Source organism: Brienomyrus brachyistius, unplaced genomic scaffold (assembly GCF_023856365.1).
Source record: "Brienomyrus brachyistius isolate T26 unplaced genomic scaffold, BBRACH_0.4 scaffold52, whole genome shotgun sequence".
NCBI lineage: Eukaryota > Metazoa > Chordata > Actinopteri > Osteoglossiformes > Mormyridae > Brienomyrus > Brienomyrus brachyistius.
The window spans coordinates 1395005-1414976 of NW_026042327.1; the positions used below are offsets into that span (position 1 = coordinate 1395005).

The window sequence follows — 19972 nt, forward strand, 5'->3', positions numbered from 1 at the left end:
ATATAGTCGTCATGTCATGTTCTTCTGGAACATCATCGTAAATCTCCAAGTTCCAAATTCCGTCCTGAATATCTCGCAACTCAATTTCCTGTAGAACCAGTGTCCCCAATCTCTCATGTTTAGCAATAACTCTGTCCTTAAATGAGCGCCTCTTGTCCATGTAGCCTTCTCGTAGTATAACCGCATCTCATTCTAGTTACCGTACAATCCATGGGACAATAACTAGGGCTTATATTACGGGCTTCTTGAAAAATCATGTTAGGGCTTATTTGTGGGGAAACGCGGTAGTAATTAGAAAAAGCATAAATCTTAGTTTGGTACCTTGAGAGTGAATAAATAATGCAACGTATGGAAAGTGTAAGATATGTAAAGGATTTGACTTAATAGTCAGTTGTTGATGCCAGCATTTGGATTGAGTGGGCTGCTATATTTGATGCACATGAACCTTTCCAGTGTTGTTTTTCGCTGTTGTTCTGCGTATCAGGGAATCTGTGCACAAACTGGCTTGTTTTTATAGGTCAGGTTCCCCTGCTGAAACGCAGACGGCCCAAGTCAAGACCAGCGCATAAGTTTCCCAAGCGTGTGTTTCCTGTATCCAATAAAGACGGCAGAATTTTTCTTAGTGTGCAATACCGACTGCCAAGTGTGATATCTGTGATGGTTGTGATGTAGTGTTGTTGTTCAGTAACATAATGTTTCATTTAAATTAAATATGCTGTCCCCTGTCTTTATAATCCCAAAGGACAAACCAGTTCCAGTGATGCTGGCCGTCGGAAGAAGTGCCGCACCAGGCCGCCGGCAGCCAGCTCCCTGACCACGTCTGCCTCTCCTGGATCTGCTGCCATCCCGGTGGCAACCAGCAGGGGTCAGCAGGGCACAGGCCACCGTAGAAATACGGCGGGAGGCCGGTCAGGGCGAAGAAGGAGGTATGACCAACAGAAGGGGTTAGAGCCTAAGCCCAGCTCACCAACCTTCTCCTCCTCTTCATTTTTATTTCCGTCTTCAGCCCCCTCCTCTTTTGTTTCATCCCCATTTCTTTTTATGGGCTCCTCTGTTTTATCGCCACACTTACTCACACCTGTTAGCCCAGCTCCACATCCATTTTCAGCTCCAGGCCTGGTTCATCTGACCCCTCTGCTTCAGGCTCCAGCACAGGCTGTAGCCGCCTCATCTCACCTGGAAAAAATCTATTGGTTGTATAACTTTTATGTAACCAAGTACTCTAAAATGACCTATGACGCCAAGTGCTTTACTGAGTACTGGTGTCAGGAGTTTTGGAACAGACATTTAAATGAAATTAACTTAGCGAAACAGGGGAAGAATGAGGATAATGAGGGTACTCATTCAACCAAGAGGCGTAGGATTGATGAAGATGAGTTCATCTTTCCTATTGATGCACTGGAGCAGCTAAGTACCATGCCCAGGGCTCAGGAGATGGGTGTGGAAATGGGCTATCAGTCAGATGCACATAGCTACATTTCCCTGTAGATTCAGCACATAATTACACGAGAGTTGTCATACATACTTAGGATAAGATAAAATTAGGATATGTTACCATGTAGTTCTATAGCATAAGATACTATAGGATAAGATTAAGATAGGATAAGGTTAAGATTGTATAGAATAAGATTAAGATAGGACAAGTTAAGATAGTCTCAACTTGTATGCCATTTTATGTTTTACAAAGACATGATAAATTACCATAAGTTTAGCATAAGATTATATAAGATAACATAGTATAAGAATAAGATAGGATTGCATAGCATAAGATAAGAAAGATAACATAGAATAAAATTAAGATAGGATAGGTTACGGTAAGCTTAAGATTGTATAACATAGGATTAGATTAATTATAAATAAAGCAGTCCTCCTTAGAGGGGGGGTGGTGGAGGGAATATTTAAGAAATAAAAATAGGGTTAGTTAACATAAGGTTAAGATAAGATTGTATAACATAGGATTAGATTAATTATAAATAAAGCAGTCCTCCTTAGAGGGGGGGTGGTGGAGGGAATATTTAAGAAATAAAAATAGGATCAGTTAACATAAGGTAAAGATAAGATTGTATAACATAGGATTAGATTAATTGTAAATAAAGCAGTCCTCCTCAGAGGGGGGGTGGTGGAGGGAATATTTAAGAAATAAAAATAGGATCAGTTAACATAAGGTAAAGATAAGATTGTATAACATAGGATTAGATTAATTATAAATAAAGCAGTCCTCCTTAGAGGGGGGGGTGGTTGAGGGAATATTTAAGAAATAAAAATAGGATTAATTAAGAAGGTTAAGATAAGATTGTATAACATAGGATTAGATTAATTATAAATAAAGCAGTCCTCCTTAGAGGGGGGGTGGTGGAGGGAATATTTAAGAAATAAAAATAGGATCAGTTAACAAAAGGTTAAGATAAGATTGTATAGCATAGGATTAGATTAATTATAAATAAACCAGTCCTCCTCAGAGGGGGGGTGGTGGAGGGAATATTTAAGAAATAAAAATAGGATTAATTCAGAAGGTTAAGATAAGATTGTATAAGATAGGGCTACAGTGAAGAAATCAAAAATTTCAAGGCAGCATGGTGAATAGATACATCCGTAGATGCCCTGGGACACATCATCAGTGATGTTTCCTGAGATCTTTGGGTGTTTCGGGTCTCGCAACATCAGACACCCTCCTTCAGGCGACCCAGCCAGGGCTGATCAGGCCCCAACTTGTGTCCCAGCAGCATTGGCCCACGTTTCAGACCTCTTCATCCAAATCCACCTGGAGGCTCTCTCTGCAGCCTCTGTGGTGGACTTGATGGCTTTTCTTTTTGCAGCTCCAGTGATGCCAAGTAAGGTGTAGACTTTACATAGGGAGCGAGCCGCAAAGCCTCGACATCCCACCTCTATTGGCTCGCAGCGGGCTTTCCAGCCTCTTCTCCGACATTCCTCTATGAGCTCTTGGTATTTAAGCCGCTTCCGTTCGTTGGCTTCTTCCATGCGGTCCTCCCAAGGGACTGTTAATTCTAATAAGAGGACTTGCTTAGAAGAGACAGAAGTCAGCACTACATCTGGTCTCAATGAGGTTGATGTAACATACTCTGGAAACTTGAGCTGCTTGCCCAAGTCAACTCGCAGTTCCCAGTCTGATGCCGATGAAAGTAGGCTGGATGTTGGAATTGACTGTGGTCGTGACTTCTCTCCAGCTTTCACAAAGGGTACTACCCTCCGGCTTCGGGTGTGTATATTGTTAGCCACTGCAGTAGCTATGGTCTCAGCTACTGTCTTCAGCACCTGGTCATGGCGCCAGCGGTAGCGTCCCCCCTCCAAGGGCTGCTGGGCAGCTGCTAAGGATGTGCTCCAATGTGCCCCTTCCTGGGCATTGGGGACACGTTGAAAGGTCGCACTTCCCCCAGACGTATAAGTTAGCAGGGCTTGGTAGCACATCGTACACAGCTTGGACCATGAACTTGATACGCTGTGGCTCTGCCTTCCAGATGTCATTCCAGGTCAGCTTCCTCCCCAGCGCTCCTTCCCATCTTGCTGATGCTCCTTGCTGCTGCATGCTCACCATCCTGCTGGTCCTCACCTCCTCAACACCTGCCCGTACCTCCTCCAGGACAAGGTGGCGTCTGTCCTTTCCCTGGGCCCGGTGAAACCGTGGCTGTGGGAATGACCCCAGCCCTGCTCGTCCAACGGCCACCGTGCCCACCAAAGCCCTGTGCCTTAGACGAGATTCTGCCAGTTCTAGCCCCTCTTGAGCTCTGAACTTCCTGCCAGTCTTCACCACAATGCCTGCTGAAGCAACTCTGGAGTCGCTGGATTCTCGATAAACAAGTGTCTCTCTTGTACGAGAAACTCTAAATTCCTCCTCCAGGCTGCTGAAAGGAAGCTGGAGTTTGTTGCTTCTGCTGTATAATGCTGCACTAGTTAGACTGCGTGGCAGGCCCAGCCATCTTCGGAGGAAAGAGCTGATCTTTCTCTCCAGGGTCTCAACAGTGGACATAGTCACCTCGTACACTAACAGCGGCCAGAGGATGCGGGGCAGAATGCCATGTTGGTATAACCATGCCTTGAACCTGCCAGGAAGGCCAGATTTATCTACTGTGGACAACCAGGCTTCAAGCTTCTTAATGGTGATTCGGACCGATGCTGTGTCTCTGAGGCTGCAGTCGAAAACCTTGCCTAGGCTTACGACTGGTTTCTCAGTGATCGTTGGTATCGTTACACCGTCCACACAGAAGCGAAACTTGTCCACCACTTTCCCTCTCTTCAGGACCATGGACCTAGATTTGATTGGTTTAAAGCTCATCCTAGCCCAACAAATGAGCTTTTCCAGGCCTTGAAGGATCCACCGGCATCCAGGCACTGACGTAGTGGTAACTGTCAGGTCATCCATGAAGGCTCGAATGGGGGGCTGACGAATTCCAGACTTGGACAGGGGGCCTCTACACTCCATCTCAGCTGCCTTCACCAACATATTCATGGCAAGGGCAAACAGGATAACTGAGATTGTGCAACCAGTTATAATCCCTTTCTCGAGCCGATACCAATTGGATGTTATGCTCCCTGATGTCACTCTCAACCTGAAGTTCCCATAGTAGTTCAGGATGAGGTCCTTGATCTTATCGGGTATGTAATGACGGTCCAGAATGGTTTCCACCAGCTTGTGGGGAATTGACCCATATGCGTTAGCTAGGTCCAGCCACAGCACTGCCAGGTCCCCCTTCCCTTCTCGTGCCTCCCTGATCAGCTGGGTAATTACTCCGGTGTGTTCTAGGCAGCCAGGAACTCCAGGAATGCCACCTTTCTGTACTGAGGTGTCGATGTACTTGTTCTTCAAGAGGAAGTCTGTCATCCTTCTGGAAAGGATACTGAAGAAGACCTTCCCCTCCACACTGAGAAGTGAAATGGATCGGAACTGCTCCAGCCTGGTTGAGTTCTCCTCCTTTGGTATCCAGACACCCTCCGCCTGTCTCCATTGGTCTGCAATGGTTCCCCTCCGCCAAATCACTCGCAGCAACTTCCATAGAATTCTGAGGAGGTTTGGACAGCGCTTGTACACCTTATAGGGTACTTGACTGGGGCCTGGAGTGGAGCTGGCTCTGGCTGCTGTTACCACCTCCTGGACTTCCTTCCAAGTGGGTTCTGAGGTGTTAAACTCCACTGTAGGGGTTGGCATGACCCTAAGGGCTGTCTGTGGTCCAAGTTCTTGCTCTCTGACTGGGTCGCTGAGGGTATTGTGCAGAAAGTTGTCCACCTCTTCCTGGGAACACTCGAGACGTCCGCTTCGTTTCTGTCCCAACAACTGCTTAGCAAAACGAAAGGGGTTGGCTATGAAGGAACTTCGCTTCCTGGCTCTCTCCACCCTCCGTCTCCTATGCCATTCAGCTCTGCGCAGGGTCTTAAGCTGCTTCCGGATAGTGTGTCGAAGCTCCGCGAGAGGTGGCTTTTCCTCTTCATCTGCTACCTTGAACTGCTTTGCCAGTGTACGCAGTTCTTTTCGTAAATGGTGGACTTTGTCTGCCCTCCGGTTGTTGATGTAAGTGGGCTTACTGGACTTGGCCTGCTCGACGCCAAACCTTTCGGCCCCAAAACGGTGGTCAGGTACTTCAGTCGGCTTTCTACGCCTCCCTTTGCTGTTGAGTTGACAATTCTAGATGTATCATCATCAAACTGCTGCCACAGCCCATGCTGCTTCGCTTGAGGCCACTTAATACGATGATTCTGGACTACTCTGCTGGGAGTTGGAGTGCTGGGCACTTGGAGGTTCTGGGCACTGTGGGTTGTCTCCGGGCCAGGCTCCTCCTGCGTCTCACCAGGCGTTATTCCTGTGCGTTGTGCTGCGCTCTCCTGCTCCAAGCATTTCATCCGGCTCTGATGGATCTTTAGGCCTCGGGCGTTCTTGCAGACCTTGCCGCAAAAGCATCTGCTCGTCGTCGATATTCCGTTTTCAGAAGTTGTCGTCATTAGGTCCGTCCTAATGGGGTGCTCATCCTCCCCCCCTCTCGGGCTCCCCTGGGGGTGTTTATCTGTGGGTTGATCTGTAGCTTATTCTGGGTTCTCCCTCACAGGAGATGCAGGTTGGGCTGCTAACCCTTCCTGCCCCAACTGCCGTCTTTCCGTGCTGTCACTGTCTCTCCAGTTGTCACCAATCTTACTTGGTTGTCACCCAGTCTCTTCCTGGGGGTCACTGGTCACGCCAGTTAAAAAGGTGAATAGATACATCCGTAGATGCCCTGGGACACATCATCAGTGATGTTTCCTGAGATCTTTGGGTGTTTCGGGTCTCGCAACATCAGACACCCTCCTTCAGGCGACCCAGCCAGGGCTGATCAGGCCCCAACTTGTGTCCCAGCAGCATTGGCCCACGTTTCAGTGAAGGTAACGCACAATCAGGGATGTGCAATTTCTGAGGCATGTATTCAAAAAAAGTATTTTAATTGTGTTTTATGATTCATATTTGACTTAGTTCATGAAATAAAATGTTTTTTTTCTACAGACTTTGATCAGTGTTTTTGTATTTTGTAAAATACGAGAAATACTGTATGCATGGTGATGTCATGTGTGCAAAATGTTTGTGCTAACAAAGGACACAGAGCCCCTAGAAGGGCACAGAGCCAGGCTGAGCACCACAGCGCTATCCAGCCCATGGCTGCCGATGGTCACATTCCACCAGAACCCCCCAACACTAACTCCCCAGGGAACTTCCAAGCAGCAGAGCAGATTCCAACAACCGAGGATCAAAGGAAAAGAAAAGATACTGGCAGGAAGAAGATGATCTTGTGGCCAAAGGTTAAAAATGTAGAAGTTTGGAGAACAAATGTGTTACAAATGAAATATTATTTGAAATGTGCTACAGCTTAATCATTCTATCATACATCCATCCATCCATTTTCCAAACCGCTAATCCTACTGGGTCGCGGGGGGTCCGGAGCCTATCCCGGAAGCAATGGGCACAAGGCAGGGAACAACCCAGGATGGGGGGCCAGCCCATCGCAGGGCACACTCACACACCATTCACACCTACAGGTAATTTTTTAGCAACTCCAATTAGCCTCAGCATGTTTTTGGACTGTGGGGGGAAACCGGCGTACCCGGAGGAAACCCCACGATGACATGGGGAGAACATGCAATCTCCACACACATGTAACCCAGGCGGAGACTCGAACCTGGGTCCCAGAGGTGTGAGGCAACAGTGCTAACCACTGCACCACCATGCCGGCCCACAAATTTAAACAAATTCATTTTAAAAAACTTTAATCTCAGAGCCAATTGCCATGTGCCCACAAATATTTCAATTATTATTGTTTATGATTATAAATGCCGAATACATTCCTGGAGCCTTCGATTTAGCATACACAGTGCCCTCTACAGGATTCTGTCAAAACAGCATCTCTCAACCTCGTTCACAAGATGTGTGTCTTTTTCACAAAACGTTTTTCTTTGTAAATCCCAAAATCTTCCTATAAATGTATGTATGAATGCTTCTCGTCTTTTTCAGTCACACGAAGCCTTTATAAATGAGCTCCCCGATTAATCTGTTTACATGAAAACATCTTAATTGCGTTAAGGTATGTAAACATAGCCACCTAACGAAAGGTAACCACGTGACTTAGCAGACTGCATGTTCCTCATCTCCTCTGTATGGACCATAGAGCTGTGTATCGGAGAGTCTGACAACACGCTACGTTTCAAGATACAGGCATTACAATTCAATTCAAATCTTCTTTTAGAAAAACATGGCATATTATAAAGAGCACACCACCAAATGGATGAAATCTGAGTAAAAACATTTGATTTTTAACGCAATCAGAATAAAGGGGTCTGCATTTATCACTTTCCCTGTAACAATCCAGCATCGTAGCACTACAGCTATTTCGGATTCAGCCAACGAATAACGTTGCTAATCAGCAGCCTTGTGCAAGCTACTGAAAATTACTAATTACCAATTACTACATATAAAAGTAATTATAATAAGGGTGGGATTCGACCGTGTGTCTGCCTGGGGGGTCGCCGGCCAGGATCGCCAGCAGTTTGGACGTGTGGTTGGTGCGGCAATGTGCTGCATCAGCGTCTGCTCCCTCTGCCTGACCTGCCCTGTATAATTACATAATCAAGGAAAATAACAGTGGGCTAAAGGTTGCATAGCGATCACATTAAAATCGCGTCGATGTTGAAATAGATGGTGCAAACAAAAGTAGTGGAATTACACTGACGAGTTACTACGAACACTGCTAGGCAGCTAGGTTTGCTAATGCTAACGTTAGCAGCGCACCCATATGCTACTTCCTCTCGCAAGATAAGGCAGCGTTACTGTCACTGTGTAAATACAATGAGATCTCTTTGGAGCAAGCCTGTCGATACCATGTTAAGTGTAAAACCACAAGTAAAATACCTTAAAAATAATAGAAATATAGATGGTGCTGAACCATAGTGAACAGTGGAGTCATAACAGAGGCTGTGCGTTGTGTTCAGTCACCTTTCACTGTAAATCACACATGGGTTCACAATCTTTTGTGTCTGCTCTGAATCCCTCAGGGCTGGAGTGAAAACTCCATTCACACTAACATGGTGCCAAGGGGTATTGGGTAGACATGATTCTATCCTTTTTGGAAGCAATTTGTTTTACTGATTTAAATAAGTTTTAAAAAATTTCAAAATATAAGGATAGCTCATTGTATCCAAAGGGATGTGCCAAGCTTGCAGTGTTGATGTGCTGCCACCTTCTGGAAAAATGATGAACTGATTTTCAGATTAAGAACATGTATGGTTTTCTGGTATCAGGTGAGAACCGTTCATGCTGCGAACCTATGCTTATGGGTTAGGGTTAAGCTTGGGTCTAGAGCTCAGGGTACGTCCAGGCTTGGAGGCCAAGGGTAAGGTCTCTCTTTCCCCATGTAAGCATTTAATGATGATCCAGCACCAGGGCTTGGGTAAGTCACCACGAGTTGGGAGCCTCATTCCCCAGGTAAAGGATGAACGATGTCCATCCAGCCCGGGGATTCTGGTGAACCTCTCCTTACGCTGGAAGCCTCCTCCCTCAGGTAAGGGTTTAAGAATCTCGCGGTACTTCCATTGAGCCTTGGGGTTCTGGAGAAAAATCCCAGGGCCATCCAACTGTAGCAGTGTGGAATTTTTCGGGTAGGACTTGTTGATTATTTCCGGTAAGTGTGTGTGGGGACCCCTAGTGTGTGGAGGCGTCATTGGCGTTTCCCGGTCCGGTAACTCCCCTTCCGCACCGCAGTGGTCTGCCGTGGTACGCTGGCATGCTGGCTGAGGTTCACACTTATTCTGTGTCTTGGTGGGAGGTTTTGCTGTTTTAATTAGCGTTAATCCTCTGCTTGATTTAAATGGCTAATGGTAATATTTTATATTGCAGTGTTTCTCTGGTGTCTGTGTTGCAGCTCCAGTGGTTGCAAGTTATTCTGGTGACTAGGCCTATAGCTACTTGTCAGTTGCTTTACTTGATGTGTTTTAATTGTAGTTACGGTTGTTGCCAGGATTACAGTTTCAGTTGCTCGTCAGCTTCAGTTTATGCCTCTTCCAGCAGGTTTGTCAGACAATAATAGTTTGAACCTGCACTGTGGCTGCTGTGTTTCCTACGTCAGTTTTTCTTTTCCATCAGTCTTGTCTTGTCCTCAGGCGGTCCGATGTCGCCCAACAACTGCTGCTTGAAGCTCCTGATCCTCGGTGGGACATCGGCGATGTGCTGGGAGCCTTGGAACGCGCTAAGGATCGTCGCACCTTTTCCTGCATTTGGAGCTGTTTCATTCCCTAGTTCTGCGACTTAACAGACTTTGGGCCGCCCTTTCTTTCTGTATGGGACTGATACAGAGGGATAGCCTGTATTCTGCTACTCATTGTTTGCACTCTTCATAGTTTTCAACACTCAGATTCTTGGTTAGATTGGGGTATTTTCTGGGAGACTGTGAGCAGTGGCTGCCTCGATTGATCTGGCTGACTAAGATTTGATTGGTCTGGGGTGGTGGTGTTCACACTTTCACCTTGTGCAGTATATTTGTGTGGGGATCAGTGTGGTGGAGCACAGGTGTGTGTGTGCGTGTGTGTGTGTGTGTGTGTGTGTGTGTCTGTGTGTGTGTGTGTTAGTTTAGGGGACTCTATTCCCCCTTTTGACCAACTTTCCCGGACACCTGTCTCTTGCTTGGGTTTAGTCAGCCGGTGGCCAAAGGCTGGTTGCTGGTTTATTTTTTAAGGTTGTTGATGCTAAAGCGCTTGTCTTGTTTCTTTGTTTTATATTTTCAACAACCTGTTAATAGTACAAACACGTCTCCAGCTCCATTCGGTAAATGAACTTGTGTGCTCTTAATTTAGAGTAATTTTTCCTGTGGTGAAATTCCCCAGGTGGTGTAGTCGTGTCCTTGTACTACTGACTGCTCTCTGCCACAAACACTTTACTCTGAACCTAACCCTAATCCTAACCCTAACCATAGCCGCAAACGTCATGTCCTGCCACCTCCCTGACGTGGCTCTAATAAGCCATGCCTGCTGCTCGTTGGTCTCGCGTCTCGTTCCATCCCTCATGTTAAACACTCCCAGCTGTCTCCAGTCTCTTCCATCATTAGTCCTCCATTTAAGTGCTTCCTGGTCCAGTGTTCCCCAGTTCGATCACTGATGTTGTGCCTTACGTGTTGCCGGTTCCATAGCCTCCCATCCTGATCCCAGTAAGTCCCTGTTTGTTGTCTGAGAAACACCTGCTGCACGAGTCTTTCATCCCGGTGACCACGACACCAACCACCAGTGATGTCTGTGGAGCCCAGAAATACCAGCCTAGCTGCACTAGTGCCCAGGCGGCACCTTGACAGCGGCATGTTTGCATTGTTATATTTGCCTCACTTGTTCACCACTTTCAGCAACAGTATCTGCTATGTACTAGAACTGTAATCATATGTGAGTGAGTATGTCTGCTTTGAAGGAGCAGAGATCCCAGCTCCTTACTGTAGGTACAGGGCACAGAAACGGGTAAATCCTGTAAGGTAACATTCTTACAGTCAGCATAGATTCCAACACAGTTCTGGAATATGAAGGTCATAGTCAGTCATCATTTTGTAGCATTAAAATGTAACTTTTACATAAATCCTAACAGTATGTGTGATTGTGGGGGGGTGTGGGGTCTCGGGGTGTAACCTCTGTCTCTTGGCTTGTTTCCTGTCCCTCCTGCTGTACGTGTGAAGTCTGCATGTTCTTCCAATGTAGCCTTTCTCCTCCTACTTTGGAGAACATGAAACTGCGATCAGCCGATTGGAATCTCTAAGCTGCCCTTAGTGTGAGTCTGTATGTGTGAGTTTGTGCTCTGCTATAAACTAGTATCCTGTCCATTGTGTCCCCTGCCCTGTGCCACCTGGGACAGGCTCCAGGCTCCCCACCCCCCTGTACAGGATAAGCAGTAATGCAGGACGGCTCCACACTGTTCCAAAGAAATGGCGCTCCAGCTCCCTTCAGGACTTCAGACCAGCTGCTCTCACTTCACACCTCCAGGCTTGTGGGTGTGGTTCCCACTCCTGGTTCTGCATGTACAGCTTGCATGTTCTCCCCGTGTTCCTGTGGGTTTCCTCAGGTTTCTTCCTGCTGTCCAAGATCATGCAGTTTGGTGAATTAGTGTCTCTTGATTGTCCTCCACATGTGAGTGAGTGTTTGCCCTGTGATGGACTGGCATCCCATCCAGGGTGTCTCTGCCTTGTGCCCTGTGCTTCCTGTGATGTGTGTGTCCCATAACCCTGTACTGCGGTTATTGGAATTTGTTGGATACTTTTTTGATATATGATCTTTCTGTTCCTCGGGATGGCTGAAGCTGGTCCATTAACTTTTGGCTTAAATATAAGAGTAGTGTTCAATGAATATCTAGAATAAATTTTCATTATTAGAGTATGGAATTATTTTGGATGATTAAAATGATCACTCTGAACTTGACTGTCCTTCCTAACATAAATACACTCCCTGCACAAACACACAGAAAGAAAAGGAAGAGATGACATATATTTTCATGAATATTGTATATAGAATAATGTAAAAAAACAAATCTGTGCATTGACAGTACTTGTCAAAGCTTGTTCTGTCTAATCCTGACACAGTCTGTCTATAACTGCACATCCCTTCATGTTTCACCTGAAACCACATGATCCCAAACGTGATTCTAAACCGACACAGAAATTCATTCTCAGTAGATCTGCTCTCTTATACCTTTATACCTAATTTCTATCTACTGCACAAAATCAAAGAGTAGGATTATAGTTTGTTTACAGAAAAACAATGTCAGTAACTGTTATTCTCATAAAAGATAAATAAATGTTCGGTTTGGGTACAGTTTGTATAATGTACTATTTTGTTCATAAACTGCAGCTCCACTGTTTGCCCAGTCTGCTCTTCTCAGTCTGGTCTCAGTCCAAAACCACACCTGCTGCAGTCTGAGAAGCAGGAAGTTCCTCCCACTGTCACACACAGACGACTGTGAGAGAAAACGAGACTGAATCCTATCAGTGTTCGTGGTAAAATGGCAGAAGCCAGAGTTGCAGTGGATGTAAACGAGTTCAGCTGTGCAATCTGTTTGGATCTACTAAAGGATCCAGTAACTATTCCCTGTGGACACAGTTACTGTATGAGCTGCATTTAGAGCTGCTGGGATCAGGAAGATCATGTTGGAGTTTACAGCTGCCCCCAGTGCAGACAGACCTTCATACCCAGACCTGTTCTGGGCAGAAACACCATGCTGGCTGAAGTGGTAGAGAAACTGAAGAAGACTGGACTACAAGCAGCTACTCCTGCTGACCAGTATGCTGGACCTGGAGATGTGGAGTGTGACGTCTGTACTGGGAGAAAACACAAAGCTGTCAAGTCCTGCCTGGTGTGTCTGGCCTCCTACTGTGAAACTGACCTGCAGCTTCACAACAAACTTCACCATCCAAAACAGCACAAGCTCATTGATGCCATCGGCCATTTGAAGGACAAGGTCTGTTCCCACCATGACAAACCGCTGGAGGTCTACTGCCATACCGACCAGCAGTGTATCTGTTATCTCTGTACGATGGATGAACACAGAGGCCATGATACAGTCTCAGCTGCTACAGGAAGGGCGGAGATACAGGTCAGGCTAATTTAAAAGAATTTCCCCTTTCTATCTAAAACAATTTCCCCAAAGGGATCAGTGAAAGTATCAATTATTGTTATTATCTAAAAGTTCATTTTAAATAAATGGATTTTGTCTTGGGGTGGCATGGTGGTGCAGTGGTTAGCACTGTTGCCTCACACCTCTGGGACCCGGGTTCGAATCTCCGCCTGGGTCACATGTGTGTGGAGTTTGCATGTTCTCCCCATGTCGTCGTGGGGTTTCCTCCGGGTACTCCGGTTTCCCTCCACAGTCCAAAAACATGCTGAGGCTAATTGGACTTGCTAAATTGCCTGTAGGAATGCATGTGAGAGTGCATGGTGTGTGAGTGTGCCCTGTGATGGGCTGGCCCCCCATCCTGGGTTGTTCCCAGCCTCGTGCTCATTGCTTCCGGGATAGGCTCCGGACCCCCCGCGACCCAATAGGATAAGCGGTTTGGAAAATGGATGGATGGATGGATTTTGTCTTAACACATGATAGTGTAATTGCTACGAAACACTCAGATCAAGTCTGGTTCGGTAAAGTTGTCATGACCTACTTGTCCGGGGTTACTAGCTTGTCGGATTTAAGGTAGTCTGGGCAAAATGTAAGTAAACAAATATGAAGTCCATTTAAACTGTGGTACCTTACATCCGACAAGTTACCCCGAGAAGCCAGTAACCCTTCATAGTACAGAAGAACTCACTAGAGCCACAGTACAGTAAGGCCGTGCCGCCGAAGATGTTTGTACGGGACGCCATGACACTCAAAATAAAATAATAAGTATATCAAAAAATATAAATAAAATGATAAATATTTCAATAATGTATCCTTTTATTTTTAAATAATTTCATAAAATTTCATACATTTCATAAAATTATATTTCATAATAACACTTGTCTTCTATGTATAATTTTTAAATGCTACAATTTATTGTTTCGTAATAATGTTGCGATTTTCATTAGACAATTATTATTATAAAATAATATTTTCACAATAAAGTTTAACTTTTCACATTATCGCCATGCATTTCTATACTCCATCAGGAGGTGTTTTGCAGGATTGGCACTGCAGCCACCGGATAAAACTCACACTGTTCCATTGGGACTGGTGTGGTGCTGAGGTGTCACCCACTGCACGGCTGCACTCAGGTTCTCAGCCCTGAGGTGGTTCGTCGTGTGGTGGGTGCGGTAAGGCACTGTACTCAGTGTGTGCTCCTTACCTCCGTACCTTACCTTACCTTACCTCCGTACCTTACCTTGCCTTACCTACATTAACACAGTACAAATGTACATGTTATAAAAGGTCTTTCGGTACTAAGATGTACGTAGATTAATACTTTTCTATTCAAGGTTAAAGGGTTCAGCCTTTAAAGCATTGTGTTGGTTGCCATAGGATAATATTTTGGCTTTCAATGATAACCAGTGAAGGTCAAAATTTATGAAAATATTAACAAAGAGGTTCATTGTTTTGTCTGATATGCTGAATTTTACCTTCATGTCATTTTTACCGGCACATTTCACTAATATTAATAACGCGTGGAGCAGCTTTGACATAAATAATGAAGCTTCGTCTCAGTGCCTGTCCTTGTGTCTCTTCCCCGTGTGGCCAGCAGCCATCGCTATCCATCCCCTTTGTCCTCTCATCGTCTTTGGCCCTAGTGTGTTCTTCCTTTTCCCCACATGGCTGCATTTGACTCAATGGGATGAGTGTGTGACACAGAGGCTGGGACCAGCTGGTTATGGGTTTGAGGCAGGTCAGGAACCAACCTCACCTCTTTCATTTAATTATTGCTTTTCTATTCTTCCCAGTGTTTATTAGTTCTCTGTTCTGCTTGTGAAGCTTGTGCCTTGTTTTATTATGTTCCACATGTTTCTGTACTTTCTAAGTATTGAATTCCTTGTGTGTGTTTCTTACTTTCAGTGTTTGTGGGAGTTTTCCTAGTCTTGTGTTCATTAATATAAGTTACTGCACTTGTTGCCTGTTTTCCCTGCACTGTTGTTATTGGTTAATTGTCTTACATCTGTCTTTGTTAGTTCGCTACAGCAGCCTGAGCATTAGATTGGCTACAGAAACCTGCAATGCAGGTTGTGTGTCTGACACAGACAATCACATTTTGTGCAGCGTCAGTGTGAGCCATCGGACTTTATTCTGTATTCCCCACTCCTCCATCAGGCTGCCTCAACTGCAGCCATGTTTTCTGCAGAATGAGACTCTGGGAATTTTCCTGCTCCCTATAATACGGTCGACAGCTCAGTCTTGTCATTTATAAAATGGCATTTGACTGCTAAATAAGCTTCCATATGTATGAATGTCCACATGTCAGATGTTAGTCTTACTGCTTTGGCCTTTCTCACCTCTTCCTTTGCTTTCTCTTTTTCTATCTTAAATGTTTCTGTCACCAAACCCTTTCATGTTTGCCTGGATGGGAGAATGTAGGTTGGATCCAGGATCCCCACAACCTCCCTAAATCCTGCGTTATCCACTATGGTGAAGGGTTGTGCATATTGACCAAAGCCTCATCAATCATTTGTTTCTTGGTCTCTATACTGGGAAAATTATACAGATTATTGGGTAATACCCTCACCCAAATCTGATATTATGTATTCATACAATTAAACTGAACCTTGGACACAATAATGACTAATAATAATAATAATTATTATTATTAAATTAATGATTGAAAATGAATTATTATAAAATTATTATGATGATTAAAACTTACGCTGCGCTGTGTGTGTACGCCGAAATATGTGCTGTACACCAGGTTTGAAACCGGTAATGAGGATTGTGCCACATTTTCAGTTTCCAAAGCAGTCACATGGTTGAGTGCAGAATGAAGCTTCAGATGACCATGGTCACATGTTCAGGGTGGAACGAAGGAAACTGAAGCTGTGCTTCAGAATGTAGTGAATCGCTTTTTTATTGTCAAGCTTAACATCACTAGCTGCCCCATTCCCTCTGTTAGTCTACGTGTCATTTTCTTAGCTACTTTTTCCCTGGTTAGTTTTGACCCCTTGTTGTTCCTTTATTGTGTGTCTTTCCAGTTTGGTTCAGTCTCATTAATTCCCTTTGTCTTGGAGCTTTTAAGTGGATCCTCACCTTGTTTCCCTGCCTGCACCAGGCTGCGCCCCAACATGCACATTAAATATATGATATGTTCAAATTCTGAAGAATCTTTAATGAATCCCATTTTACACATTTTCCTTTCTGAATTTGCGTGGAACATCAGTGATGCTGACTTTGACACAGTTTCCATATGAATGGGTCACAACAGTCCAATATTAAACCAACTTCCCAGCGGATTCAGAGTTTTTAGGGTCGCAGGAGAAAAGATGCATTATTGTTGTTCACAGTGCAGTTTATACACAGTGGCCCATTATCAACACACATGCGATCTGACATCAATCTAATAGGACGTCAGTTGAGTAGCCGGTCCTGCAGTGCAGCCCAGGACACATTCGCCTTCACATTGCTATAAGAATGTGGCCATGTGCAGCCCAGACCACCTCCCAATGTGGGTTGCGTGATTGGATCTCAATGTATCTTCAATGCGTCCTGGGTAATTACCGCTGTCCACTTGTGATTGGATCACCCAGGACGCATGTTAATACCAGGTGGAAACAGGACCAAAGGGTCTATGTCCATTGAATCCTACCTACAGTCAATAAATCATTAATGAATATCCATCCATCCATCCATCCATCTCCTATCCGGTAATCCAGGTCAGGGTCAGGGGGAGTGCCTGGAGCCTTTCCCAGGCAGCATAGGGCCCAAGGCTGGGGTCCACCCTGGACAGGATGATAAATGAATGTGATCTCAGCTAATGAAACAAACTTGTTTTGTCGTCTTGTTTCCTATCTATAGAAACAAATGGGTGAAACACAGAGGGAATTTCAGCAGAGAATTCAGATGAGAGAGAAGGAGCTGCAGGAGCTGAGAGAGGCTGTGGCCTCATTCACAGTGAGTATGAACCTGAGGAGAAGATAACAGCTGGCTTGTGATCATAATGAATCTTCTCTCAGATTCAACAGATTGCAGATTTACAGACTTGTGCGGATTAATCAAATTAATGCTGCTGTGGGTTATTCTGGGTCAGTGGGATAAAGTTGCTGGATTACAGAGTTTAACCAAGTGTTGCAGCAGTAGTGGCTTATTTATTTAAAAAAATACCATAAATGCCCATTTGAGAAAAATGCAACTTTTCACAATCCAGCGTAATGCAAATAAACACAGAAAAAGTCACCTATTAAACTGAGACCTAATGGTGACAACCAACCTGCCCCATACAGCCACCAGTCTCTGCCAAATCCCTGCAGCTGACAGTGTATGAGCTTAATGAGTGATCATTTCCAATCAGTGCTGGCTGGGTTTTAGTACCTGAGGCGTCCAGCATGGTGTCGCTCCAAACCCCAGTCCTGTGCTGTTTTTATACCTCCTGTCGGCTCACATCTCTATTGTACAATGAGGCTCTCTGGAGTCTCAAAAGGGGCCAATTGTAATTTACTGTCCTCTGCTCCCTGTGTCACCAACAGAGCTCAGCACAGTCAGCAGTGGAGGACAGCGAGAGGATCTTCACTGAGATGATCCGCTCCATTGAGAGAAGATGCTCTGAGGTGACAAAGCTGATCAGAGATCAGGAGAAGGCTGCAGTGAGTCAGGCTGAAGGAGACATGGACAGACTGAAGCAGGAGATCGATGAACTGAAGAGGAGACACTCTGAGCTGGAGCAGCTTTCACACACAGAAGATCACATCCATTTCCTCCAGGTAACAGAACAGCTACTTTGGCAATAAGAAAACCAGAGTATTCAAATGGATGCATGTTCTCATTTGTATTTCAACTAGTCTGTCATTGGTCAGATGCTAAAGGTTCTGTTAATTAGATTGCAATACACATTTGTATTGATGAAGCTGTTTAATCAGACTGTGTGTCTGTAGAGGCGCCAGGCTCTTCCTGTCACTCCTGAAGCTGGATTTGGACCCAGAATCTCTGTCAGTCCCAGATCTGATTTTGGGAATTTGAGGAAGGCGGTTTCTGAGCTGAAAGATCAACTGGAGAATGTTTGCAGAATGAAAATGGCAGAGATCCATCACCAGGTTAATACATTTTCTAGTCTGTTCATGTTAATGTAGACCAGGGCTGGCCAATCTTACCCAGAAAGGGCTGCTTTTGCTGGATTACTTATTAGAGGACTGATTGGCTGAAGGGTCTCACACCTGTGGTTGAACAGCTGACCTAAAGGTTACCCCAAAGACCTGCATACACACTGGACTTTGCGGGTAAGATTGGCCCTCCCTGATGTGGACCGTGCAGAGAGAGTATGCAGTACAGTCAGCCTCACATTTGTGTGACCAAGTCAGTTTGTTTACAATAAGTTTAAATCTTTGTGATAACTGGTGAAAGAGCTTCACATTCTACTGGCTGCAAAACCCAGATCACATGAAACATGTTTCTTCTACATTATAGAAACCAAAAATCTGTATTATGTGTAACTTACCATGATTTGCAGTTTGTTAAAATGCCTATGATTGTCCCTCATAATGATAATACCCCACTGCTGTTATCTCCACAGTGAGTGAAGTCCATCTCCCACAAGTAAATTCCTTTTACTCACATCCCTGTTTCTCTCTGTCTCCTTCTAGTTACCAAAGACACCGTCCTACCAGTATTAGTGCCCAGGACCAGAGCAGAATTCTTACACTGTGAGTCTGTTCACACACACGCTTCTCTCTCCCTGTATGAGGTGGAGTGTGTTTTACTGTGTTTTACTGTGTTTCGTTTTCTACTGCTAGTGGAGCTTCTCTTTCTCTCTCCCGCTGCCTCCTGGTCTTTCACATTTACATGAGCTTTTTATCTCAGTGGACTTTGAATCCAATTGCAAAGTAAGGTAAGTTTATTCAGGGTGCTTTTCCACTGCACCAGGTTCGGTACTTTTGGTTCTTTCCCTTTTCCATTAACTTCCGGTCGAGTACCAGTACCAGAAGTTCCAGTACCAAAAGCATCATTGCAGCTGTGGTACTTTTTCGGTACTTCGGAACTTTGGTGTGGGACTTACAAACACGTTCATTGTCAATTTAAAAAACTATTTTAAAAAGTCTAAAAGCCCAAAACACAAATAAACAGTTATCTAAAAAGAAGTGAGATTGTAGAGGCAGCGTACAACTAAACTCCTGCTGATTTAATTTACTGAAACAAAGCAGCAACAGTAACGTTTTAAGCCCTGATTATAATGAGCTGACAGTGTTAGCAGACCTCAGGTCTTCAGGAAGCTTGTTCCACAGACAGGGAGCATAGACACTAAAAGCTGCTTCAGCCTGTTTGGTCTTCATTCTGGGACACTGAGTAAACTTTCAGGGGTCTGGATGCTTCACAAGGTTCAAGGAAGTTAGTGCCATTTAGTGCCTTGTACACAAGTAATAATATTTAAAAACCAATCCTGTGATGCTCAGGAAGCCAGTGCAGTGATTAAGGAGCTGTGTGATATGCTCCACTTCCTTGGTGTAAGTGAGGACTCTGGTGGCAGCATCCTGGATGAGCTGCAGCTGTCTGACTGATTTATTACCAAGACCTGCAAAGACACCATTTCAATAGTCTAGCCTGCTGGAAATAAACACATGAACAAGCTTTTCCGTATCTGGTGTAGAGAGAAATCCTTCTCTCTCTCTCTTATTGGGCTGGTTTCAGCTTCCATTGGGCGGATTTTAAGCATAACTTGGGCTGGACCTGGGAAGACTGTACTGATGCCTCATTTCCACCAACATGGAGCTGGTGCTGGGCTGGTTGCAGTGTTGTGCAAGTTCACACTTTTCACGATCTAGTTCAAAGTTCAGTTCACACATGCTCAAAGTGAACTGTTCACATTCATAGCTCACAATTTTAATTTTTGAA

General features: G+C 44.9%; 1 protein-coding gene and 1 pseudogene across 1 annotated transcript; one reads left to right on the top strand and one right to left on the bottom strand.

The window, feature by feature from the left end:
• Nucleotides 1-2580: 2580 nt before the first annotated feature.
• LOC125723835 (uncharacterized) lies at nt 2581-6340 on the bottom strand. The gene is given in 3 exon segments (XM_049000668.1): nt 2581-3303; nt 3305-5577; nt 5580-6340. Coding segments are annotated over 3 exon segments (3249 nt in total). The 5' UTR covers nt 5950-6340; the 3' UTR covers nt 2581-2697.
• Nucleotides 6341-12453: 6113 nt separating this feature from the next.
• On the top strand, nt 12454-19043 carry LOC125723842 (E3 ubiquitin-protein ligase TRIM47-like; annotated as a pseudogene).
• Nucleotides 19044-19972: the final 929 nt, after the last annotated feature.